General features: G+C 40.4%; 1 protein-coding gene across 1 annotated transcript in view; it reads right to left on the bottom strand.

The window, feature by feature from the left end:
- The window catches only part of LOC139459203 (E3 ubiquitin-protein ligase LRSAM1-like), a 33,913-nt gene extending 11,630 nt beyond the window's left edge, over positions 1 to 22,283 (bottom strand). Inside the window, exons 1-15 of the mRNA XM_071240658.1 lie at positions 22,169 to 22,283; positions 19,971 to 20,074; positions 19,539 to 19,592; positions 17,402 to 17,446; positions 16,396 to 16,467; positions 11,710 to 11,778; positions 9,701 to 9,785; positions 8,397 to 8,561; positions 7,502 to 7,549; positions 6,551 to 6,675; positions 5,188 to 5,217; positions 3,148 to 3,270; positions 1,996 to 2,083; positions 1,329 to 1,425; positions 866 to 936 (exon numbers count right to left, since the gene is read on the bottom strand). Of these exons, the coding sequence (XP_071096759.1) occupies positions 866 to 936; positions 1,329 to 1,425; positions 1,996 to 2,083; positions 3,148 to 3,270; positions 5,188 to 5,217; positions 6,551 to 6,675; positions 7,502 to 7,549; positions 8,397 to 8,561; positions 9,701 to 9,785; positions 11,710 to 11,778; positions 16,396 to 16,467; positions 17,402 to 17,446; positions 19,539 to 19,592; positions 19,971 to 20,051 (1,153 nt within the window). The 5' untranslated portion in view covers positions 20,052 to 20,074; positions 22,169 to 22,283. The remainder of the gene's footprint in view (positions 1 to 865; positions 937 to 1,328; positions 1,426 to 1,995; positions 2,084 to 3,147; positions 3,271 to 5,187; positions 5,218 to 6,550; positions 6,676 to 7,501; positions 7,550 to 8,396; positions 8,562 to 9,700; positions 9,786 to 11,709; positions 11,779 to 16,395; positions 16,468 to 17,401; positions 17,447 to 19,538; positions 19,593 to 19,970; positions 20,075 to 22,168) is intronic.
- Positions 22,284 to 26,950: the final 4,667 nt, after the last annotated feature.

Below are 26,950 nucleotides of genomic sequence, written 5' to 3'. Positions count from 1 at the left end.
GGGGGTCCAGGCTAGGGCTGCACATTGGCCAAAAAGTTGTATTGCAAATAGTGCGGGGGGAAAATAATAATCATAATAACTCTAATGGCTTAAAGAAACAGGTTAGGTGAAATGGTCGCGTCCAAGATTATTGCACTAATATTGCGACATGCATGCATATGTGTGGGTGTGGCTGCTTGTACTAGTCCGGATTGATGCCGATTTATAGTGCTAACTCACTGAGATACCATGCCACAGTTTAACATGAATACCCCACTCAGACTCAGTATACTGACGCTGAGTCGACCAGTCCTTGTTTTAGCCCCTTAATGCTAAGTGCCAGACAGGGTAACAACAAGTACCATCTTTTAACGTCTTTTGGTATGACAGTGCCGGGGATCGAACGTGGACCTTCTGCTCTCCCGGCGGACGCTCTACCACTAGACCACGGAGGCGGTCTCCTGAAGAAACAGACTGTAAGCTTTGTTTGCTGTAAAACACCACACTCAACCATAGCTATGTCATGGCTGCCTGTCAATAATCAAGTGTGAATCAGACAATCTCGTGGCGGTCGGGTTGAAACGTTTGCTCGTCATGCCGAAGACCAGGTTTGTTTCCCGACATGGATACAATGTGTGAAGCCCATTTCTGGTGTCCCCCGCCGTGTTATTGCTGGAATAATGCTACAAGCGGCGTAAAACCATACTCACTCACTCAGACAACCTTGTGGTTGATATTATGAGCAATCAACCAATACACTGAGTCTGCCACCCAACCAGTTAGTCCTCTCTCACAGCCAGCAGGGGCTTGCGGGGGACATATTCTGACCCTGTTGGTGACCCATGGTGACTGTACAGGAGGTGGTCAACAAACTGTGTGTACTCACGGAGGACTTCCTGTTTCCGTAGCGTCTGGAACTCCTCCCACCTCACTTCAAACAGACCGTCCTTCACACTCCTGTAACCATGGTAACAAAGGCGCTATTAACTAAACAAACAGTCCTTCACTTCACACTTCTAACACAATTCTTGCCAGCCTCAACTCTTCAGCCTTAAATTTAGTAAAATCGAAATATTGTTTACATTTGGATACTTATCCTGCATTTCTACCTCAAAGCTTCTACTGTTTTTCTTTGACTAGAGCTAGAAGACGGAGCTGTGAGAGGTCCTGTCTACGGAAACTGTTGTGCCAACCAGTTGTGTGGCTTACTTCCTCCCACAATGGTGATGTCACGCATAAACACATCACTGCTAGTCATCGGACTGTACGGACGTTCGTGAAAGGTGTAAGACTGAATTGTCCTGAATGGCTATTCTATACTAAGAGGTGTGGAGAAACATCTGGCGTACCTCTCCTGCTCCAGCTCGTCCAGGAGCTCCTCCGTCTTCTTGGCCTTCTCCGTCATATCCAGTAGGTGGACCAGCAGCTCGTCCGCACTCTTCTCCACTACAACACGAGGCAACACTATTGTTTGATTTACTGCTTCCAGTGATATCACGTTGTCCTGTAAATAATTGAATAGGGTGAGGTGAGGTGAAATGGGGTTCAACATCGCCTTCAAGATTATTGCACTTATATAGCCTTGTACTGACTCTGAGCCAACCAGTCCTTGTTTTAGCCCCTTAATGCCAGGCGCCAGACAGGGTAACATCAAATATAATCTTTTAATATCTTCTGGTATGACACTGCCGGGGATAGAACCCTGGACCTTCGGCTCTCTGGGCAGAAGCTTTACCACTAGACCATGGAGGCAGTCTATTGAATCAGGATCAGACAAACCAGTGATTGACATCATGAGCAATGTCCAACACTGTGAGGGTAGGATGACATGTATCAACCAAGGCACCATGTCTGAACAGCTGATCAATTTTGTTACTTTAGTTACAGCTGACAATCACAGATTGCTTTGGACCCATACTGACCTGGAACCCCAAGGGGAAAACTGTCAGGCAGATGGGACACCACAGTTTGGGACACGGGACAATTGGTAGAATGACTAAATACAGAGTAAGTTACCTTCTTTGAGCGCCCCAAACATCTTCTCTCTCTCCACACCCTTCTTCTCACTGAGTTGATTCAGGCCGTCTAAGATCCGCTCTTGGTCCTGTCGCACACAACAAGGCATCAAACTGACATGAGTGACAACAGGAGGGCTGTGCCATCAGCATTACTAACAATTCAGGGTCACATACAGCCATGAGTGGCATCTGATCACATCAGTGTACAATCACAAAATATCAGTCACCTCAACACTGACCTGAGTGAGTGAGCGAGTGAGTGAAGGACATATAACACCGCAGTCAACAATATTCCAGCTTTGTGATGACTATTTATTGCAATAATGTACCACAACACACTGTACATAATCCTATCAGACGATTTTTGACAACTTCGTAGTCATCCACCATTTTGTTGGAGGTTGCCATGGTAACAATGCTTGTGTAATACACACATAATGTACAGGAAGCTGTTGTTGCTATTTCGATCACAGGAATCACTTGAAAATTTCATAATTTTAATCCGACTTGTCACTTACGACAACTTTCCAAACAAGATGAAAATTTGCATGATTTTGAAAAATGTATATACCAGTATTTTCCACATGTATTGAGGTCATGCTGATACATATTAATCATTATTTCCTATCTTGGCATACCAGTAATACCGTGCACTTTTATGCCATTGACCCTTATGGACCAGGCAATATTATAGGCTTCACAGACGAAAGCAGCTTTTCCTGACATTTGACCCATGTAAATACTTCCAATCTTTATAATCCATATCTTTGTCATGAGTTACCATGGTTACAAGAGGCCTGTCCTGCCACGAAGCCCCCCAAAGGAAAGTAGTACTCAACCACGTTTAAGATTACAAACACTGATACTGATCATCATTATCAATGGGCTTCTGGGACAGTTGTCCTAGGTGCCACCATTTGCTGTGCAGAGTTGCATCCCTTTGTTGTGTCAGAAACCTATGATTCCATTTATGTTTCTAGGTCTGTCAGCACTAAACTCATGCACTTTAGACTTCCCTGTCACGTCAAACCATGACATAACTGAAAGACTGTTCATAGCAACATAAAAAACAACTCACTCACTCACTCACTCCCATAATGTTACAAGACTTTGACATACGCCGAAAGGCAAGTATTTACAGCATACTGACCTTGGCAATGGCGTCTACGAGGTTCTGTTTCTGAGACATGACCTTGGCGGCCATGATGGCCTGTACCTCCTGCTCTTCGCGCATCATCTTCTCCAGGGCTGTCCTGTCCTCGCGCTTCTTGTCCTGCACAAAGTCACAGGTCTGCCTTATCTCCGCTTTAACCATCAAGTGTATCATATCTCCATTACATTAGGATATATACCTCAAACCCACTTGCAAATATTGCTTCCTGTTCAGTCTGGTCCAATTGTCACTAGGTTAAAAATAACAGTCCAATCAAATTTCATGATTGAAAGAAAGTTAACTTTTGCGTGCTATCTTCAATATAACTTTTAGAATAATGACTTTCCTACCCTATTACTCAGAAAAACATATTTCCACCAAAACATGCTAACAGCTATTATGCCCACTCCATGTCAGAATGATGAGATCTGATTAGTCCACGTGATCTAGAAAAAATACGGTGTATCCTGCCTTGGAGGGAAATAAATTTCTCAGCAGGAGAATAAATCCCTTATACCCCACCACGAGCAAGACAGGCTGAACATGGATTTCTGAGAGGCAGAACAATTCTCTTATATCCCGCCACGAGCAAGTCAGGCTGCACATGGATTTCTGAGAGGCAGAATAAATCCCTTATACCCCACCACGAGCAAGTCAGGCTGCACATTGACTTCTGAGAGGCAGAATAAATCTCTTATACCCCACCACGAGCAAGTCAGGCTGCACATGGATTTCTGAGAGGCAGAATAAATCCCTTATACCCCACCACGAGCAAGTCAGGCTGCACATTGACTTCTGAGGGGCAGAATAAATCTCTTATACCCTACCACGAGCAAGTCAGGCTGCACAATGACTTCTGAGAGGCAGAATAAATCTCTTATACCTCAGCACGAGCAAGTCAGGCTGCACATGGATTTCTGAGAGGCAGAATAAATCCCTTATACCCCACCACGAGCAAGTCAGGATGCACATGGATTTCTGAGAGGCAGAATAAATCCCTTATACCCCGCTTCGAAACAAAAAGCTGCATGCTTAATGAACATCAGGTTAACCTCAGCTCTAACGAACAGCTGTTTTCTATCAATTTTGAATTTGTTTTAATTCTTTTACAATGTCATATTAAAACATGTCGGTAAGATAAATTTGTTGTAGCAGAATCACACTGGGTACATGGAGATTTATGCGTCCCTGATTAGCTGGCTCGTAGTTTAAAACCTAACGTGGGACGCATAAATCCTCAGGTACTCCTTGAGATCCTGCTACATTTCATAATAACAGTTTTGTAATTAACAAATTTGAGGGCTGACTCAGACAAGTCCACTACCTTGAATGTAGTGAGACAAATTCTGTGCTAAGTTAGTTTGTTTGTTGTTTAACATCGCACTCAGCAATATTCCTGCTATATGACGGCGGTCTGTAAATAATCAAGTCTGGACCAGACAATCCAGTGATTGACATCATGAGCATTGATCCACGCAATAGGGATATGATGACATGCATCATCCAAATCAGCAAGCCTGACCACCCGATCCCGTAAGTCGCCTCTTACGACAAGCATAGTCGCCTTTTACAGCAAGCACGGGTTGCTGAAGACCTATTCTATTAGTAATAAGATAAGATAGAGCATGTGATGCCACTTCTGGAAGAAAGCTGTGTCCAAGGAATAAAAACATATTCTAATAGATAATACATGTATACACAACATATAATAGATAATAATAACGATAAAACATTTACTTACTACCTGTCTTTGGTATTGTAAAACAAATGGGTGAATGCAGTAATCTGATTGGTTGAAAAACGTTGTTCAATGGGTTTCAACTATTCACTGCATATAAATACTTTTCTTGAGAAGGAATTCTAAAGCTCAAAATTTCAAATGAAATTTCCTCAACAAAACCCACAAATATGCAAAATATATAATGTATATTTTCTGAATCACATTCCATTCAACTCATCATGCTTTTCTTTCTAGTTTTGACTGAAGCAATGCTATGGTTAAGAGATGTGTGCGTTGACAGCAGGCAATATACTTACCATTACATCTTGGTACTGTTCAAGCGATTTCTGAAAAATAATGGGTACCGGTAAGAAAACATGACTAAATGAGCTTGGCAAGTAAAAATTTCTTCACACAACAGTCAGCAATATTCCAGCTCTCTGACAGTGGTGAGCAAACATCCAGTGACTGACAGTAAACGCTTCAATCCACCCAGTCCACGTTGGTCGGACCCAAGCCTGCCGCAAACAGTAAAAATTCCTAACTTGGAATTAAGATTTTCCCTATTCACATTATCTGCTAATACAGTTATTACTAATATCAGGGGTCTCTAGTAGGGCGGGGACAGGTAACTTGGGTAACTCGGGTATTCGGGTCGGGTGGATCCGTTGTTAGTCACGTGATATCAAGTTTTAATGCCAAAAATTATATTCCAGCTATTATTGGCAGTCTGTAAATATTCGAGTCTGGACAAGACAATCCGGTGAATGACATCATGAGCATCAATCCATTGAGATATGATGACATGCATCAACCAAGTCAGCGAGCCTGACCACCCGCCTCTTAGTCGCCTCTTAACGACAAGCATAGTCACCTTTTACGGCAAGCATAGGTTGCAGAAGACCTATTTTAACCTGGATCTTCATAGGTTTATATGTTTGAATAAAGATAATTTTCAGTCATCTTCAATGTTTATACGTATGTCGAAATATTTTTTGCCAACAATTCCTAATTGGACATTTTGTACCCAACTCTTGAGACCTACAGTTGAGACCTGGGTTTGGACTCGTCCTAGGCCTAGTCTCTGGAGGTGGCTTGTATTTAACTGATAACAGGACGAATAAATGGGTAGAGGCATTATTGTATTGGATACAATCTTGAAATAACTCTGAATTTATGAAAAAATTAAGAAAATGACTTTAAAAAATTCGAAATTTTGCAAAAAATAGCTTTTTTTTCCCAAGTTGCCTGCCAACAGCACTTATAGTCTGGAAGGTAATTTAAGGTACTGACGTTTACTACAATATCTGAAAAACTATCTGACCTACTCCAGTCAAAGTTGGTATGAGATTATTAAACAGTCATACATAACTGGATATTACATTTAAAGACGATCGGTGCATGAATAAAAAATCGGTCTATTTAGCTATCACTATATTTCATCAACAACCAGACCTGTTTGTCACGGATGGAACGAGCATTTATTGAAACAGCCATCTGCATAATGCTACCCCTGCGTTACAGGGCCATATGACACAGTTGAACCAATTAACTCAACTCGAAAGGGTGCACGAGAATCACGCACGCACGAATACGGCGTTAGCGTTGGGCGTCTCAACATGCGTGATTCCCGTGCATCCTTATAGTTTGGAACCCGAGATAAATCCTGGCAGTTTGTACCATCATCTTGGCCTCCTCCTGGTAGGCCTTGAGCGAGTTGCTGCTCCAGGACGAGGCCACCGGCTTTGGGGGCTCCAGGATGTTCAGCAGGAAGTTGGAGGGGGGCTGGTACTCAAGTCCAGTCACTGAAAGTCACATCAACTAATGAGCTTGAGGGGTTAAAAGTAACTAATGTTATATTTGGGATAACACTTTCTTAGTAAAGTACAGATTCTACGAACCCACACCTGCCAGGGTGAGGCACCTAATCGCCAGCACACAAAGTCAGCGATCTAACCCACTCAGCCACCGAGGCTTCCACAGAATGGAAGTCCGACAACTGGTAGTCTAGATCACGTACTTTGAGTACCCCCCTGACAAGTGTAAAAGTACGTGATCTAGACTACCAGTTGTCGGACTTCCATTCTGTGGAAGCCTCGGTGGCTGAGTGGGTTAGATCGCTGACTTTGTGTGCTGGCGATTAGGTGCCTCACCCTGGCAGGTGTGGGTTCGTAGAATCTGTACTTTACTAAAAAAGTGTTATCCCAAATATAACATTAGTTACATTTGACCACTTTCTAAATGGCATTGTGTATTCATGGGTTAAAAGTAGGTCAATCATTTTAGAGGTCTGCAGTTGGTTTGACATGGATTATTTCCCTTGTCACAGCAACCACCTCTTTTAGAGGTCTGCAGTTGGTTTGACATGGATTATTTCCCTTGTCACAGCAACCACCTCTTTTAGAGGTCTGCAGTTGGTTTGACATGGATTATTTCCCTTGTCACAGCAATCACCATCTTCGATGCCACCACAAACAATGCCCCAAGTCATCGAGGTATGACACGCAATTAACATACATCTGACATCTGATACAATTTGGTCGACGCTTGCAACAAACATTGGTGACTGAGGACCAATTCTAACCCGGATTCCCCAGTGTGAGGTGTATAATGAAGGACAGCACAACATACCACTGCATAGAAACTTCATGGTGTCCTCTGTTCCCTTCTTACAGATCTCTGCAATAAACATAGCAATCTCCGTCAGGTGGGCACACACAAGTCATGTAACGTAGTGCTCGTACAAAACTTCAATTATTACGTACACACACACAATGAATAAAGGTGAAATGTCTCTGTCTCTCAGCTTTATAGTCAGTTTCAGAGAATATAGTGTACCACAGTCTACTTAAAGCTAAAGCAGGCACATGATTGAGTGACAGAGAGTTTTTTGTAAGCACTTTAAAAAAATAGATTGCAAGGATCAAACATGCCTACTGATGTGCAAAGTGAGTGAATGAGCGAGTGAGTGAGTGAGTGAGGTTTTACGCCGCTTTTAGCAATATTCCAGCAATATCACAACGGGGGACACCAGAAATGGGTTCCACACATTGTACCCATGTTGGGAATTGAACCTTGGTCTTCGGCGTGACAAGCAAACGCTTTAACCACCAGGCTATCCGACCGTCCCCTGATGTGCAAAGAAAATGACAATTCTAGATATATTACCATGGCTACAAACACTTCAAACATTTTATTCACCACGCAACTGTCAAGTCCAACCAGCTATAGGTCTAATACAACGCTTTGAGCAGTAATATTATAAGTGAGTGAGTGAGTGAGTGAGTGAGTGAGTGAGTGAGTGAGTGAGTGAGTGAGTATAGTTTTACGCCACTTTTAGCAATATTCCAGCAATATCACGCCGGGGGACACCAATATGGGCTTCACATATTGTACCCATGTCGGGAATCGAACCCGGGTCTTCTGCGTGACAAAATTACTTTTTCCAGTATTATCTTGGAACAAATTATTTTTATCAAACAAATCCCAAACCTGACAATACTGAAATGATCTATCCCTGCCTCACCTTTGTCTGGGTATTTCATGCGGGATGCATCTAGTACAAGCGTTTCCAGCGTACGAATGTAACACAGCCTCTGGGGAAGGGAGGTAACTTCATTATCCGAGATGTCCAGAAGCCGTAAACAGGGAAGCTCGCACAAAGTCCCTGGCAAATGACTGATTTTGTTCTCTGCACGAAAAATGATCACAATGTGATAATATACTGAGGGAAACAAATAAGGGAACACATGAAAATACAAGGTTTTGTTCCCAAGCTATGGATTATGGATGGCGAGCTATGGATGTCACTGTGGGTAAAAATCTGGGAATAAATAAAGGGAAACTGCAATGAAATTTGTTTCCCTCAGAGTGTTTGTGTTCTTGATATAATGATACATACATGACAGAATTTTATCATTATCAACTACATCCAGAAGTAACTAGTCTAATAAATGTTATGATTAATTCATACATAGACTAAAACAGACAATAGGAATATATTGTTTTTAAGTGAGCTACAGTGCACTCACAAAAATGTCTTCGGGAAATGAAGAGTTCCAACAAGAATACATTTGATCCATCTTCAAACTTCAAACATCATTTCATCACGAGCTAGATAATATATGTTGTCATGTAGAACATGTAACGAGTTTGCCTGTATCCTTTTGTTGGAGGTGGAAAACATCCTTTCCATTTCCTAAATCCCGAGGTTTATTATGTATGTATACCTTACATGTTTGTGAAGATTATTTTGGCGAAAGAACTTGACCACTGGCTTTGAATAATACACCTCATTACAAGATATATTTTAAAAAATATAAAAAAATATATGATTATAAGCATGTGTTAAGTATGACATTCAGGCTCAAGGAATATTAACTGACTGTGTCGTTAGGAACTTAACTGTGATATGAGCTAGAACAAGGGATTTTATACCCTGGAAAAGAACCTAGGCCTTCTAGAAATAATACTAGTGAGTGAGTTGGGTTTATCGCCGCCTTTAACAGTATTCCAGTTATATCACGGCGTGTCAGCTTAATGGGGGAGGAAAGCCCGAAGTGATGCAGGTCTCAGACGTTTACCACTTCGGTGAAACCCACGAGCACGGTATGGTACTGACAAACCTAGAAACATAATCGAGGCGAACCGGGTTTCGAACCCACAATCATAGGTTTCTGGCATGCCCAAGGGAAGCAACTCTGCACAGCGAATCGCAGCACCTTAGACAACTGGGTCACCCGTGCCCCCCAAAATAATAGTAGATGTACAGAATTTAAACAAATAAGAATTACCACACATCACCATTCTATTCAATGAAAATATTCTTACTTTTAACATTCAGAGTCTGAAGTGAACGGAGGTCCCCAATTGTTTCTGGAATCTTCTTCAATTTGTTGCCCTCCAAATTCAACACCTGTGAAAATGATCATATAAAGGTCACTGATGGAGAAAGTGGGCGGAACCAGTCATCAATGGTGTGAGCACTGATTCACGTTGTTGGAATATGAAAAACTACAACGGAACCCAGTCGACTTGAATTCCGATCTGTCCAATCCCTGTTTGAGTAAAACTCTTATTATATTTATCACTATTTCAACCCTGAAGTGGCGAATTCTCAGCTGTCTCTAACTTAATTTATCAAGTTAAAAGTCCAAAGAGTTTAAATTAAGTTAAATCTTACCCTGAAAAGTCAAATTAATTTTTATTTAAAATACAACTTAGCACAAGTTACAACTGAAAAAAAACTTCAGTGTAAACAGCCATATGTGTGGAAATGACAAGTACTTCTGTTTATAATTGTCATTACATAATTGATGTCCACCCAACATGCACAATGGGATATGTCTGCTTCCTGTTGTCTGATGGCTAGGTCACAGGGTATAAGTCAGGGGTGTTGAACCCCAGTCCAACTATTTATGCGGTCCCTTGGTGTTGGAGATGTATGAATGGTCATTCTGACTTCACCCCTAATGGGATGTCCTCAGATCCTTGTTTAGCGGTAGCGAAAACTAAAATCTGATTTTAATGAGATTGGAAAAAACAGGAGGAAGGTCCAGAAGTGTCCATCATTAAATCTACTCCAACTCCAGCTCCACGCCTTTGAAACTCTACTAGTCTGTTAGTCTGAGGCTACTAAATTGACCATGTTCACAATTAGCATTTGAGGGCTATAAATCTGAACCAGTTCTCAATTAACTCTTTGAAAGGCATTTAAAACTGACACACATAAGGAAGAGGTGAGGTGAGGTGAAATTGGGATTAACGTCGCGTCCAAGATTATTGCACTTATATAGCGATGTGCATGCACGTGTGTGTGTGTGGCTGCTTGTACTAGTCCGGACTGAGGCCGATTTATAGTGCTAGCCCACTGAGATACCATGCCGCAGTTTAACATCAATACCCCATTCAGACACAGTATACTGACTCCAAGCCGACCAGTCCTTGTTTCAGCCTCTTAATGCCGAGCGCCAGACAGGGTAAAAACAAGTACCATCTTTTAACGTCTTTTGGTGTGATGCGGTCGGGGATCGTACCCCGAACCTTCCGCTCTCCGGGCGGACGCTCTACCACTAGACCACGGAGGCGGTCTCATAAGGAAGAGAATTTTAAGTATGTCAACTTCACCTGATGAAGGAGTGAGGGCATACTCTAAAACGTTGTGTTCCTCATAGTAAAGAAGTTGACATCCCTATATTCCCTTCCTCAGTTCTCAATTGTTTAATTTTGCTATAAATTGGAACTGAATAAATCTGACAGAAATAGTAAACATAGTAAATCAGGATTAGTTACAAACTCTGACTGAAAAAAGGTTTCCACTCGTCCTTAAAAAAACACAAATTTCTAAGGCTGCCACTTGACGAAACAATTAGGTCATTAACTGAATCAGTGGTCGACAGTGTAGATCCACATCACACAGTCCTTGTCATGACTTATTAGGGTTAACAATAGCCTTAACTGCGTCTGGAAAGTTTTGCAACACACTGTTGATAAGACTACCAAAGACCAACGCTAGTTGTGTATGTGTTTCCTTAATGAGAAGTGAGTGAGTATGGTTTTACGCCGCTTTTAGCAATATTCCAGCAATATCACGGCGGGGGACACCAGAAATGGGCTTCACACATTGTACACGTTGGAAATCGAACCCGGGTCTTTGGCGTGACGAGTGGACGCTTTAACCACTAGGCTACCCGACCTCCCCCTTAATGAGAAGGAATCAGCATGATGAAAAGGTAACTCAGTGTCAGTCACTGTTTCTTTTAATTAAAATAAATTCCTTGCATCACTGATAAAACAAATATTGGTACCCTATACACGTATTCTGTAATCAGCTGACTTACCTGTAAGTTAACGAGTGTTCCTATATCTTCAGGTAAAACCTTAATCTCATTGTTGTGGACGTCTAACACCTGAAATATTGTACACTATTAATGTCATTGCAAATCAAACAGATTTATGTCCCTTTGTGATGACTGAGGTATCCATGGCGCCCTACTACTCATAAAAAAACCAGATATCCTCCCACTTATCATTTAGTTTGATTACAAATCATCATACTGAGACTGTACACTTTACAATTGTTGAAGGCACTGATATTTTCACTGAAACACTACATGATAAAGGGGTGCAAAATCCTGAAAGAGTGAGTGAGTTGGGTTTAACCTCGCTTTTAACAGTATTCCAGTTATATCACGGCGTGTCAGCTTAATGTGGGAGGAAAGCCCGAAGTAATGCAGGTCTCAGATGTTTACCACTTCGGTGAAACCCACGAGCATGGGTATGGTGCTGACAAACCTAGAAACATAATTGGGGCGAACCAGGATTCAAACCCACAATCATAGGTTTCTGGCGTGCCCAAGGGACAGAACTCTGCACAGCGAATCGCGGCGCCTTAGACGACTGGGCCACCCGTGCCCCAATATGCTGAAAGACACCCTGTATGGGAGGATGTTTGATAGTAAGAAGGCATAACATTTCAGCAGTGCTCCAGATAATATTTCGGCCACGGTGTATAAATGCACAATTAATCCTTCTCATTGGGTGGTCATATTATGGGTATTCAGTAAATATCCACTGCCTTGGGGTCTGTCTTAGGGATTATTAACCAATGAGTACAAATTTCTTTGGCTTAAAATGCTGCTACAAGTGACTTGCATCTGTCAATGTGCTGAAATCTGAAAACAAGTTAAAGAACACCCAAAATTGGAAGGCTGTATGTTGCAATACCCACACGCTATGACACACTAACTGTAGTCGTATGAAAATATCAGGTGTTCTTACTTCTATAGGATTTTATCAGTTCCTGAGATAGTTGCAGTGCTAGGAGATAAATATCCCTTTTTGTCTTTCACAAGCATAATTTCCCTCACTGCCCTCACTATGGCAGTCCATGCCAAAATCTTAGAAGTCTACTAGACCGAACTTGGCTCTTGCCACCATCTTCAGTAGATCATATTGTTACAATATGGTGTATTATTGGCTGAGCACACTAGTCGGAACTTGGCTCTTGCCACCATCTTCAGTAGATCATATTGTTACAATATGGTGTATTATTAGCTGAGCACACTAGCCGGAACTTGGCTCTTGCCACCATCTTCAGTAGATCATATTGTTACAATATGGTGTATTATTAGTTGAGCACACTAGCCGGAACTTGGCTCTTACCACCATCTTCAGTAGATCATATTGTTACAATATGGTGTATTATTAGCTGAGCACACTAGACCGAACTTGGTTCTGGCCACCATCTTCAGTAGATCATATGGTTACAATATGGTGTATTATTAGCTGAGCACACTAGACCGAACTTGGTTCTTGCCACCATCTTCAGTAGATCATATTGTTGCAATATGGTGTATTATTAGCTGAGCACACTAGACCGAACTTGGCTCTTGCCACCATCTTCAGTAGATCATATTGTTACAATATGGTGTATTATTAGCTGAGCACACTAGACCGAACTTGGCTCTTGCCACCATCTTCAGTAGATCATATTGTTACAATATGGTGTATTATTAGCTGAGCACACTAGCCGGAACTTGGCTCTTGCCACCATCTTCAGTAGATCATATTGTTACAATATGGTGTATTATTAGCAGAGCACACTAGCGGGAACTTGGCTCTTGCCACCATCTTCAGTAGATCATATTGTTACAATATGGTGAATTATTAGCTGAGCACACTAGAGGGAACTTGGCTCTTGCCACCATCTTCAGTAGATCATATTGTTACAATATGGTGAATTATTAGCTGAGCACACTAGACTGAACTTGGCTCTTGCCACCATCTTCAGTAGATCGCATTGTTACAATATGGTGTATTATTAGCTGAGCACACTAGACTGAACTTGGCTCTTGCCACCATCTTCAGTAGATCATATTGTTACAATATGGTGTATTATTAGCTGAGCACACTAGACTGAACTTAGCTCTTGCCACCATCTTCAGTAGATCATATTGTTACAATATGGTGAATTATTAGCTGAGCACACTAGAGGGAACTTGGCTCTTGCCACCATCTTCAGTAGATCATATTGTTACAATATGGTGTATTATTAGCTGAGCACACTAGACTGAACTTGGCTCTTGCCACCATCTTCAGTAGATCATATTGTTACAATATGGTGAATTATTAGCTGAGCACACTAGAGGGAACTTGGCTCTTGCCACCATCTTCAGTAGATCATATTGTTACAATATGGTGTATTATTAGCTGAGCACACTAGACTGAACTTGGCTCTTGCCACCATCTTCAGTAGATCATATTGTTACAATATGGTGTATTATTAGCTGAGCACACTAGACTGAACTTGGCTCTTGCCACCATCTTCAGTAGATCATATTGTTACAATATGGTGAATTATTAGCTGAGCACACTAGAGGGAACTTGGCTCTTGCCACCATCTTCAGTAGATCATATTGTTACAATATGGTGTATTATTAGCTGAGCACACTAGACTGAACTTGGCTCTTGCCACCATCTTCAGTAGATCATATTGTTACAATATGGTGTATTATTAGCTGAGCACACTAGACTGAACTTGGCTCTTGCCACCATCTTCAGTAGATCATATTGTTACAATATGGTGTATTATTAGTTGAGCACACTAGCAGGAACATGGCTCTGTGCCACCATCTTCAGTAGATCGCATTGTTACAATATGGTGTATTATTAGCTGAGCACACTGGACCGAACTTGGCTCTTGCCACCATCTTCAGTAGATCGCATTGTTACAATATGGTGTATTATTAGCTGAGCACACTAGACTGAACTTGGCTCTTGCCACCATCTTCAGTAGATCATATTGTTACAATATGGTGTATTATTAGCTGAGCACACTAGACCGAACTTGGCTCTTGCCACCATCTTCAGTAGATCATATTGTTACAATATGGTGAATTATTAGCTGAGCACACTAGACTGAACTTGGCTCTTGCCACCATCTTCAGTAGATCATATTGTTACAATATGGTGTATTATTAGCTGAGCACACTAGACCGAACTTGGCTCTTGCCACCATCTTCAGTAGATCATATTGTTACAATATGGTGAATTATTAGCTGAGCACACTAGACCGAACTTGGCTCTTGCCACCATCTTCAGTAGATCATATTGTTACAATATGGTGTATTATTAGCTGAGCACACTAGACTGAACTTGGCTCTTACCACCATCTTCAGTAGATCATATTGTTACAATATGGTGAATTATTAGCTGAGCACACTAGAGGGAACTTGGCTCTTGCCACCATCTTCAGTAGATCATATTGTTACAATATGGTGTATTATTAGCTGAGCACACTAGAGGGAACTTGGCTCTTGCCACCATCTTCAGTAGATCATATTGTTACAATATGGTGTATTATTAGCTGAGCACACTAGACTGAACTTGGCTCTTGCCACCATCTTCAGTAGATCGCATTGTTACAATATGGTGTATTATTAGCTGAGCACACTAGACTGAACTTGGCTCTTGCCACCATCTTCAGTAGATCATATTGTTACAATACGGTGAATTATTAGCTGAGCACAGTAGACCCAACTTGGCTCTTGCCACCATCTTCAGTAGATCGCATTGTTACAATATGGTGTATTATTAGCAGAGCACACTAGCAGGAACTTGGCTCTTGCCACCATCTTCAGTAGATCGCATTGTTACAATATGGTGTATTATTAGCTGAGCACACTAGAGGGAACTTGGCCCTTGCCACCATCATCAGTAAATCATATTGTTACAATATGGTGTATTATTAGCTGAGCACACTAGACAGAACAGAGGTTTACTGGACTTGGGCTTTGGACTAGTGGCTAAAGTTGCAGACTGCTTCGGGAAAAGGTCCGAAGAAAAAATTGGTGCCATCTGCACAAAACCAAGAACTGTGCGGTCATATTTTAATGGATTTTATCACCATGATCAAAAACAAATCTCAAAATTTCAATAGCCAATGGAAGGCTGTGACAGTGTGAAACAGTGGAAGGCAAATCTTGAGAGACAAAATATATGTGCCCAACCCTGAGATAAGGGACATTATGAAAAATTACATTTTGACTTTTCATCATGTTTTAATCATTTCCGGAACACAAAAATACATTGCACTAGCTTCAATTCATATTTATTACAGAGATACATGACATCATAACATTTGGACTCATTTTCTGATTAATAACTGTTAAAGTAATAATTACAGATTTTTAGTAGACATGATAGTAGACATGTATGCGGAAAGGTTTTGAAATAATGTTTTTATTACATTACGATCTACCAAGAGAGAAATAAGATATTTTTTGCACAGTCCACAAGCATGGTGATCTTCACTGAAGTATGCTCAGGTCAAACGTCTTTCTGACGTCACAGCACAATTGTATCCTTGCAGCCCTAAGGTTCCTATTCTCCTGGGTCCACTTGTACAAAGCGATCTTAGCGCTAAGACTATCGTAAGCCTATGTTAAAGTATGGGAGTTACGATCATCTTAGCGCTAAGATCACTTTGTGCAAGTGGACCCTGGTGGGTCACATGTTATACATACCCTGAGTGTGATCAGATCGGAGAACTTTCCTCCCGAGATGGAGCCAAGCCAGTTGTCATGCAGCAGGAGAGCCTGGGCAGAACAGGGAGACTTTTAACAACAGACTTCGGGGTGAGAGAGTGGGGTGGGCCTCAGAGTGAGGGAGTGAGTGAGTGAGTGAGTGAGTATGGTTTTACACCGCTTTTAGCAATATTCCAGCAATATCATGGTGGGGCACACCAGAAATGGGCTTCACACATTGTACCCATGTTGGGAATCGAACCCGGGTCTTCGGCGTGATGAGCAATCGCTTTAACCACTAGGCTACCTGACCGCCCTGGTGGGTCTCAGATGTTTGCACAGCATGTCTGTTTTATCACAGCATCTTAGATTAATGATGGCGTAAAGCTTGAAGTGATGAGGATGTAGATGTTTAGCTCTGTTGTGAAATCCACGAGGGTGGGATAATAAGGACCATAGATGATGATCAGGGGGAATTATCCCCCGACTAGCATATCCTGACATGGCTAAGGGAGGTAACTTATGTCTCCTTACATCACACATTCTTGTTGCGGACACAGACATGACAGATGGGGTATTGTTTATTAAAATGTTTGATGTTGTACACATGGTACAGTAAATTCTCGTTCATTGCCTATTTTAAGTTTATGTCATAATGAAGTAATCAATGAAACAAAACACTGGGAATTTTCAAAAGTCATTGAGAATGTTTTCAACAATACTGTTTGATTAGGTACACGAGGGATGACTGTTAAATCCAGTGTGATGTTACGAAAGCAGGCTGGTGCCACTTTGGTAGCATATATATCTTTTTAAATTGAAATTTATAGTTATTTCAAATATTTGTTAAGTTTCTTGAAATCATGAGAAATTTTTATATTAAAAATAAATTAATGCTACCAAAGTGGCACCATTAGGCTTTATTACGATGTAAGCAGTGTAGTCTGATGCTCTTACTTGTGCATTTTACGACCACTTGTGTATACTGACACTGTCTGAGACTTACTTCTTTCTGCAGAATCTTGCATCTGGCAAACACTCCTGAAGGGATCTACAATGTACCAAGATGATTTTAAGCTACATCGAGAAATATAACTCAATTAAAACTGAGCTCACACATAATTCAGTCAAAAACATGATACTATACTACGCAAAAAAAGTTAAGGACCACCCGCGTCTTTCATATTACCATAGTAAATTTGTCATGACATGACATGATATAGTTAATTTGTCATGACATGACATGATATAGTTAATTTGTCATGACATGACATGCTGTAGTTAATCTGACATGGCATGACATGCTATAGTTAATTTGTCATGGCATGACATGCTATAGTTAATTTGTCATGACATGACATGCTATAGTTTATTTGTCATGACATGACACGCTATAGTTAATTTGTCATGGCATGATACGCTATAGTTAATTTGTCATGGCATGACATGCTATAGTTAATTTGTCATGGCATGACATGCTATAGTTAATTTGTCATGGCATGACATGCTGTAGTTAATTTGTCATGGTGTGATATGCTCTAGTTAATTTGTCATGGCATGACACGCTATAGTTCATTTGTCGTGGCATGATACGCTATAGTTAATTTGTCATGACATGACACGCTATAGTTAATTTGTCATGGCATGATACGCTATAGTTAATTTGTCATGGCATGATATGCTATATTTTATTTGTCATGACATGACACGCTATAGTTAATTTGTCATGGCATGATATGCTATATTTTATTTTTCATGGCATGACACGCTATAGTTCATTTGTCGTGGCATGATACGCTATAGTTAATTTGTCATGGCATGACACGCTATAGTTAATTTGTCATGGCATGACACGCTATAGTTAATTTGTCATTGCATGACACGCTATAGTTAATTTGTCATGGCATGAAATGCTATAGTTAATTTGTCATGGCATGACACGCTATAGATAATTTGTCATTGCATGACACGCTATAGATAATTTGTCATTGCATGACACGCTATAGATAATTTGTCATTGCATGACACGCTATAGATAATTTGTCATTGCATGACACGCTATAGATAATTTGTCATTGCATGACACGCTATAGATAATTTGTCATTGCATGACACGCTATAGATAATTTGTCATTGCATGACACGCTATAGATAATTTGTCATGGCATGACACGCTATAGATAATTTGTCATTGCATGACACGCTATAGATAATTTGTCATTGCATGACACGCTATAGGTAATTTGTCATTGCATGACACGCTATAGATAATTTGTCATTGCATGACACGCTATAGATAATTTGTCATTGCATGACACGCTATAGATAATTTGTCATGGCATGACACGCTATAGTTAATTTGTCATGGCATGACACGCTATAGATAATTTGTCATTGCATGACACGCTATAGATAATTTGTCATTGCATGACACGCTATAGATAATTTGTCATTGCATGACACGCTATAGATAATTTGTCATTGCATGACACGCTATAGGTAATTTGTCATTGCATGACACGCTATAGATAATTTGTCATGGCATGACACGCTATAGATAATTTGTCATTGCATGACACGCTATAGATAATTTGTCATGGCATGACACGCCATAGTTAATTTGTCATGGCATGACACGCTATAGATAATTTGTCATTGCATGACACGCTATAGATAATTTGTCATTGCATGACACGCTATAGATAATTTGTCATTGCATGACACGCTGTAAGTAGAGGCCTCCTTGGCCAGTCAATTTATTAATATTTTTTTTTAAATCACAAACTATCAAAAGGCACCAGTTTACCACTAGATCCATCTATGTGCCAAGTTTGGTGAAGTACAATTTTCACGATCTGCTCCTGTAAGAAGAACTACTGCCATTTTCAGTATAAGTCAAAGTCGTTGCCATGGAGTCATGAATTATTTTTTTTTTTAAATCACGAACTATCAAAAGGCACAAGTTCACCACTAAACCTATAAATGTGACAGATTTGGCGATATCTCTCATGTTTTTTTAGTTCTGCTCGAGAAACGAAACATGAGGGACGGAAGGCGGAAGGACGGACGGCACCCATTCCTATATCCCCCTGTCCAATCGTGTTGGGGGATAATAATTGGGTGGAAAGGAGGATGATGCTTACCTGACTTATCTCACACGCTGACAGATCGAAAGTCGGCTCTGGATTATCCTGGGCCTGTAAAACAGAAGCATTTCCCTCAACACCAGCACACCAAGTACAGTGAATCATTGGTAACAATATCAACTTGATGTAGTTGGTTAAACATGTAAAAGACAATGTCACTATAAGGCAGATTCCTTATCAGCACTGGCCATGGATATGCTGACACAGTCTGCAACTTAAGCCACTAGTCCGAAGCCCGTGGCTAATAAGATTTTGTTTGGTCAAGAAAGATCAGCTAAAAATAGTCCATACTATAACACTAAAATCTACTGAAAAAATATAAAGGGTCATGTTCTGGCTAGCAGCTTAAAATGTTTTTAGCACATACTCCTGAATTTCAATAACCCCTCAAAAATGGTGTACATTTGCTACGACTAGTAGGCCTCTCACCAAATACTCCTGTCTCTCCTGACGCTTCTTCCCTTTCTCACTTTGCTTCCTGAAGAGTGGCATTTTCACCTCAATCGACATGGAGGCTTCAGTCCATCTTCTACCTGAAGTGACAAGTCTTCATTTCTCACTCTCCAGTGTATAAATAATATTGCCATTCCATTTTCACAAATACCCTGGATCCCTGCTTCATTTGGAAGAGTGAGTGAGTGAGTATGGTCTTACGCCGCTTTTAGCAATATTCCAGCAATATCACGGCGGGGGACACCAGAAATGGGCTTCACACTTTGTACCCATGTCGGGAATCGAACCCGGGTCTTGGCGTGACGAGCGAACGCTTTAACCTCTAGGCTACCCGACCGCCCCTCATTTGGAAGATGATGTCACTCTACCCATCTCACTTACCCATATTCTCTCATATATATGAGAGTAATTTTATCAGGCAGTTAGAGTGAGTGAGTATGGTTTTACGCCGCTTTTAGTAATATTCCAGCAATATCACGGCGGGGGACACCAGAAATGGGCTTCACATATTGAACCCATGTCGGGAATCGAATTCGGGTCTTCGGCGTGACGAGCGAACGCTTTAACCTCTAGGCTACCCGACCGCCCCTCAGGCAGTTAGAAGCCTTGTGTCACTCGAATTGGACATCAAATGAAGCTATGGGGGAAAACGGGTGAACTATACTCGCTGCCAAAAGAAAACGCACATACCATACATGTTGGTTAATATATGAAGAATTACTCATATTCAAAAGAGATTAGTTTGATTCGATATACAAACAACCATACTGTTCATGAACGCATCACATGTGATGTCACAGATCCATTTGTCTCGTGCAGGATTAGCGTGTCAAATAATGTGCAGCATATCGTGATAAAAATAAAGATGCTGTGGTAACACTTGGCTGATATTGTCATTAATTGGTACACATTCGAAACATCTCTTCTTAAAGTACATTCTTCTCAATATGTTTCTATCCTTTGCATATCTTTTGGTGGTGAGTATATATAGGAGACAAGCATGATGTTAATTCAGACTTGCAAGTATGTTCTACTCTTTACCAGAAAAGTTAATTCAAAACAGATAGTTTTAGTATAGATATAGTATGTTCAGATACCTTGAAAAATCATAAAATACCATTCAGCATCATCATGAAAAAAATAATAATAAAATAATTGTTTAAATTTTTCTTGGTCTGCCACTTCTAAATGATTCTAATTGAAATGCCCATACCAGCCACATGATTAACATATCTCCATGACAACGCACTGGCTTATAGTTCAGCCTAAACAATCAATCAAATTACGATACGATCCATATCTCAATACGTACTTGTATTGTATAAAGTTGGTATTCTTTCTTTTTGCAGGTGAATCACAACCATAAGTCATATGTTTCTATGTGATGGAAGATGACATATTGTAAACATATAGTCTAGAAGGCACTGTGAATGTTATGCTGTTATGCTATCCACAGCTAACCAGGAAATACTAGAAGATCGGTGTAAGCTGGTTGTTGACCAGTTTCTTTTATTCTTCATGTGTTATTACAGCAAAATAACTTATAATGTAATGTATTGTATGTATCATGTTACAGGGTTTGTAAATCGATGTAGAGTATTATGGGCCGTGTATCACCATATCGTCACACCACTAATGTGGTAACATATTGTTTTGAGCCTCAAAAACTGGTGACGCTGGAAAATGTGTGAAGTGGGGGAAAAACAGTTCTAAAGTAATGACCACTCTAAAATGTGTAATAAACCCTGTTTTTACTCACAATTTTCGATGATTACTGTAACTTGTGAAAATAATTGTCTGTTAGTAGGCTAATGTTTCATGACGGTTGTGACCAATACCAAGTGTTTATATGTCACATGGTCTCAGCAGCAGTACAAACACCTTTTTCCAACTTTGAAACGGCAAACACGTGGGTGTGTTTAACTCTAATAGTAAACAGAGAAAGGTTTTGTGGTTATTGTAGTGTCATCTAGAAGATAATTTTTCTACTCTAAATTTACTTACGATAACATCATTAACATTGACAGGAGCGCGACATTTCTCATGTTATGGTCTGCTGTTAAAAAATGAATGTATTGACGCCTACCGTTAGCCAATACATAAATCTGACATGTTTAGTGATTCAAAACAACTCCCAACAAGGAACCATGCATAATCAAAATGTTTTTACTCACATGTATCAAGTCACGAACAATAATATCTATTAAATACACTCAGAAAAAACACAAAACACACCCTAATGCGTTGTAAACAGACTTCGGAGATTACGACATTTACAAATATTGTTACCGGAAGTATCGCAGCAAGATACGAAGGGAGGTTATCCAAAAAGGAACACTACTTTAATCAGAGTTAACTACCCTTTAAATAAAGAAAAATACAGCTGAGGATATCTGGAGATCGGAGAACATTGGGTTTTCGAACTGTCACTGTTACCAACACTTCCTGTTGTTTCCATAGATTATTACATATAGATCTATAGATTTCACAAATGAAATATAGTATCGCGATCACTGCATGTTTTGGTGGCAAAAATAGACAAAAAGTGCGTAAGTCTTCGAGCGGTATTTAGAAGTCATACACATAAGAGAGAGAATTTATGGATGTCAACTTCTTTAACACGAAGAACACAACGTTCCAACGTTCCAAGAACCACGACGAGGGAACATATCTGCCTCGTGCTTGGGACTTATTGATTTAATCAATATGTACCAACTCTCTGCATTCAGTCAGCCGATGAAGGAGTAAGTAAATACTCCGAAACGTTGCGTTCCTCGTAATAAAGAAATGAACATCCATAAAAAGTGGATATATTTCATTATTACCCGTAAGATTAAAAAAAAAATATCAGTTGAATCAATATTACGTCATGCGGGTGAATTGTTCAATCTGATATGACGTCATCCATTGTCCCTGACGTCAGAATCGGTGTTTGTTAACATTATGTACAGCCTCTTTAAGGATGTTGATAAAATGTACAAGCTTTAAAAATATTAACCCCTATTTAAATAATGACGACTCCATCAATAGAATGTCTTCACATGTGGGTATTTCCCGCATATTCCCATAATCCTCACGTCGATTACCTGTATCTTTTCTCCCAATACCGATTGTCATATCTCTCCCGGTTTGGGATGCGATCGTTCGGCCATCGCGTTTATCTGCGTTGCCCTGATACATCTAAAGGTAACGTCAAACATACGACGTCAAGTTGTGAGCGCATGTTCGAATCTCCAGAAAGGACGTCATGATAGAACGATATTTTATCGTGAAATAAACCACGCTTCGTTCCTAATTGTTCTTTGCGATTTATCGCGTAGCAATCTTATATTTGTTAACAATCGAGTCCTTGATATTACAATTTGAAGGTTATTTGTAGGATTGAGTTTTCAAACACGTTTCTTCAGTTAGGAGATATAACCATACTGTATTGTAATATAGACTAGAGCCATGTTACCTATGCTAAAGTGATTTTAGACCCGATCTTGCAGTGCACCAAGTCTTGTTGAGACGGTCCCTGGTCATTTAGGAGATTAACCTTCTGTGTTTTAAAATTTGATGTGGTCTCGTTGTAGAGTAGATACCTCATATTTTAGTTTGGAACCGAACGCTTTTGCTAAATCGAGCATTCAATGTCATGGTAGAATTAAATGTGAACACACCTATCATTTTGTCCCAAACAAGACCGAAAACAATTAGGCCACGCCCACAAACGGACTACTGTGTCAGGTTCATGCAGTATACCCAGCGGTTTTTATGTTTATACCCCCGCAAACAAAAAACATTTTAATCTTATATAAATAATCTTATAGTCCAAACAGAATTTTCTTTAAGGAATTATCTAATGTTTGACAAGTAACAGTCATCTTCCCGAGGCAAGGGAGGCAACTGACTGCAAAAGTCCGTGGAAACTGGTATGTTATAGTCAGTTAACTCCTTCCCTCGGAAGATGAGTGACAGTCAACGTGGGTATAATGGTTAATTCAGATGCAACCGAACAGCACTCTTGGAAGTTGAACGTGTGGCGTTTAATCTCTTATTATCTGCGTGGCCCATCAATAAAGTATATGTGAGTATATATTCATTTTTCACAGCCTGGCTGCGGCATGAGTCCGCCAAGTTTTGCTTATGTCATTCATGGCTTATGTGTCCCAGACTTGAGCCGAATAGGGAAAACCTCATAACGTATTGAACAAATATAGACATCGGGGTATCTAAACCGTCTGTACCCTGACGCTGATTCATTTCCACCTAGCAAACTTAATTTGACGAAAGTAAACAGTAGCAAAGGTTGTTGACTGTATCCAATGTATATTATAAGACGAAAACATCTTCCCGAGGCAAGGGAATTAACTGACTATAAAGAGTCAGGATGGACTCTTGCCTCGGGAAGATAGACGAAAAGGGACTTCTTTATTTCCACGGAGAGGTACATACACGAAGCTCTGGGAATGTAGGGTGAATGATCGAGAGCCTCGTTTGATAAGCGTATGCGACTGAAGTTGAAAATCAAGTCCTAGTCTGTCATACAGACCCTGAACAATTATATCCTATACAGCCCATGCAAGTCTATAATGTTTGGCAAGTCTAGATTACCGCAGTATCTGAAAATGAAGAAAGTCTCTGGACTCCTTTTTATAATATTTTATAACTATTTTATGAACTATGTTCATTTCAGAGATTAGATGTTAGTCTGGTCAAGTCCGAGAATGTTCTTCTTCCTGTTAATCACTGCTTGACCACTATTTGAACACAGTGATCTTATCGTAACTCCCATACTTTAACATAGACTTGCGATAAGCGTAGCACTAAGATCGCTTTCTGGAACTGATCTGGTAACTAGCATTACTTCATGGGAGGGTTAATTGGGTTTCGTCGTTGGGCACCGTGAAGATCCGGGTTAGAATTAACCTCCAACAGTTCATGCTTGTCGTAAGAGGCGACTAACCGAAAGGGATGGTCAGGCACACTGACTTGGTTGATGCATGTCATCGTATCCCAGTTACGTAGATCGATGTTCATGTCATTTACTAGATTGTCTGGTCCAGACCGCGGTCACATATTGCTGATTGCGGCGTTAAACAATAATCAAATCAACAAACACATCGCAGTTGGAAAATCAGGTCTTGTGTCAGTGGTAATTCCAGGCATCATCTCCTGGGGCAATTCCATGTCAGAATATGTCAGAATGATTGTTCCCCACCATTGCATTTTCGTCCACAAAGGACAATGGGTTAAACTGAGAAGCATCTGCTGACCAGGGATCATCTTACGAAGGGTAAATGTCGAGTTATTTGGTGCTCCATTGTGGCGATTCCGGGTACGAACGGGAAGAGCCATAACTTCAAAGAGAGTGTTTGCTGATTAGGGCGGCGAGGTAGCCTAGTGGTTAAAGCGTTCGCTCGTCACGCCGAAGACCAGGGTTCGATTCCCAACATGGGAAAAAAGTGTGAAGCCCATTTCTGGTGTGATATTGCTGGAATATTGATAAAAGCGGCATAAAACAATGCTCACTTACTCATTGTCGTCGGAAGGTGGGTCATTGCTCAATGGTTTGATTGGTCCAGATTTCAAGATTTGGCTGGAATATTGATGATTGTCACATTAAACAACACTCACTGGTTTGCCTGGTCCAGACTCGAGTATCTACAAGAACTTGGTGTAGCTGCATTGTTGCTGACATTCACTTGCTATTTTAAGTTGAAAATAACGAATTATCTGCCTCTTTCAAATGAATGCTTATGGCATAAATTATTTTTCAGTTGTGTCAGTTAAGAAGACATCTCCTTTTGATTTGGCCGCAAATAGCTGGAAAATTGCTGAAGCGACGTAAAACAATATTATTCATTCATTTATTACATTTGATTTGCTTGAACTATCGATATTTTGGGTGTTGATCGAACTTGACATACATTGTCATGTTGTTCAGTGTTTTTGTCTTTTGGTTTACGTGAAATGTGTAAATACGGAGCCTTTTTATTAAATAAATTAAGTATATTGTTAACGATGTTATTAATTCCAACATTTCTACAAGACTTGTCTGGTGTCCCCCGCCGTGATATTGCTGGAATATTGCCAAAGGCGGCGTAAAACCATACTCACTCACTCACTTCAAGACTTGAGAGCGAGACATTTTTTCGTCAGAAAATTGCTGAAGATATTTTACGTGCGCTTCAGTGAATGCAGAGCCCTGTTCCACCAAGTGATCTTAGTGCTAAGGTTATCATAACTCCCATACTTTAACATAGACTTACGATAATTCAGTTACGACAGCTTCCTCCAACGTATCCAACGTATCTATAGGCAGCGCTTCTCCCAAGTATGTGTTGTAAGTAATAGCAGGATCACGAGGGGTACATGGGGTAGACGGAGACTCAAACGCATAAAACCCCATGTACCCCGAGTGATCCTGCTGCAACGAATTTATCTTACCGACATGTTTTAATGTGACATAGTAAAAGAATTTACACAAATTCAAAACTGATAGAAAACAGCTGTCCGATTAACAGAGGTTAACGTGTGCTATGTCACATGACGTTCATTTTCTCGGAAAAAGCGTGCAGCTTTTTCTTTCGAAGCGGGGTATAAGGGATTTATTCTGCCTCTCAGAAATCCACGTGCAGCTTAACTTGCTCTTGGTGGGGTGTAATGGATTTATTCCCCCGCTGGATATTTATTACCCTCCAAGGCGGGTTACACAGTATTTTACAAGATCACGTGGACCAATCAGATCTCATCATTCTGTTGTAGTGGTGGTGTCATAAATATATTTCTACAGCGAAACGTGTGGTATTATCATCATCTGTGTACTTTTCATTTTTTGTTTGACATTGATTGTTTTAAGTGAACATAGCCTTATACTTTTGAAATGACGTTTTCATTTTGAGTCAGGCGTTGTTTTGTTTCAAGTTTTTTTTCCAATATTGTTTCAAATGTCTCTCTTTGTTACCTTGTTT

This window comes from Haliotis cracherodii, unplaced genomic scaffold (assembly GCF_022045235.1).
Source record: "Haliotis cracherodii isolate W230 unplaced genomic scaffold, xgHalCrac1.p SCAF_13, whole genome shotgun sequence".
NCBI lineage: Eukaryota > Metazoa > Mollusca > Gastropoda > Lepetellida > Haliotidae > Haliotis > Haliotis cracherodii.
The sequence above is the reverse complement of the archived record's forward strand: the minus strand, read 5'-3'. Positions and strand labels throughout refer to the sequence as shown.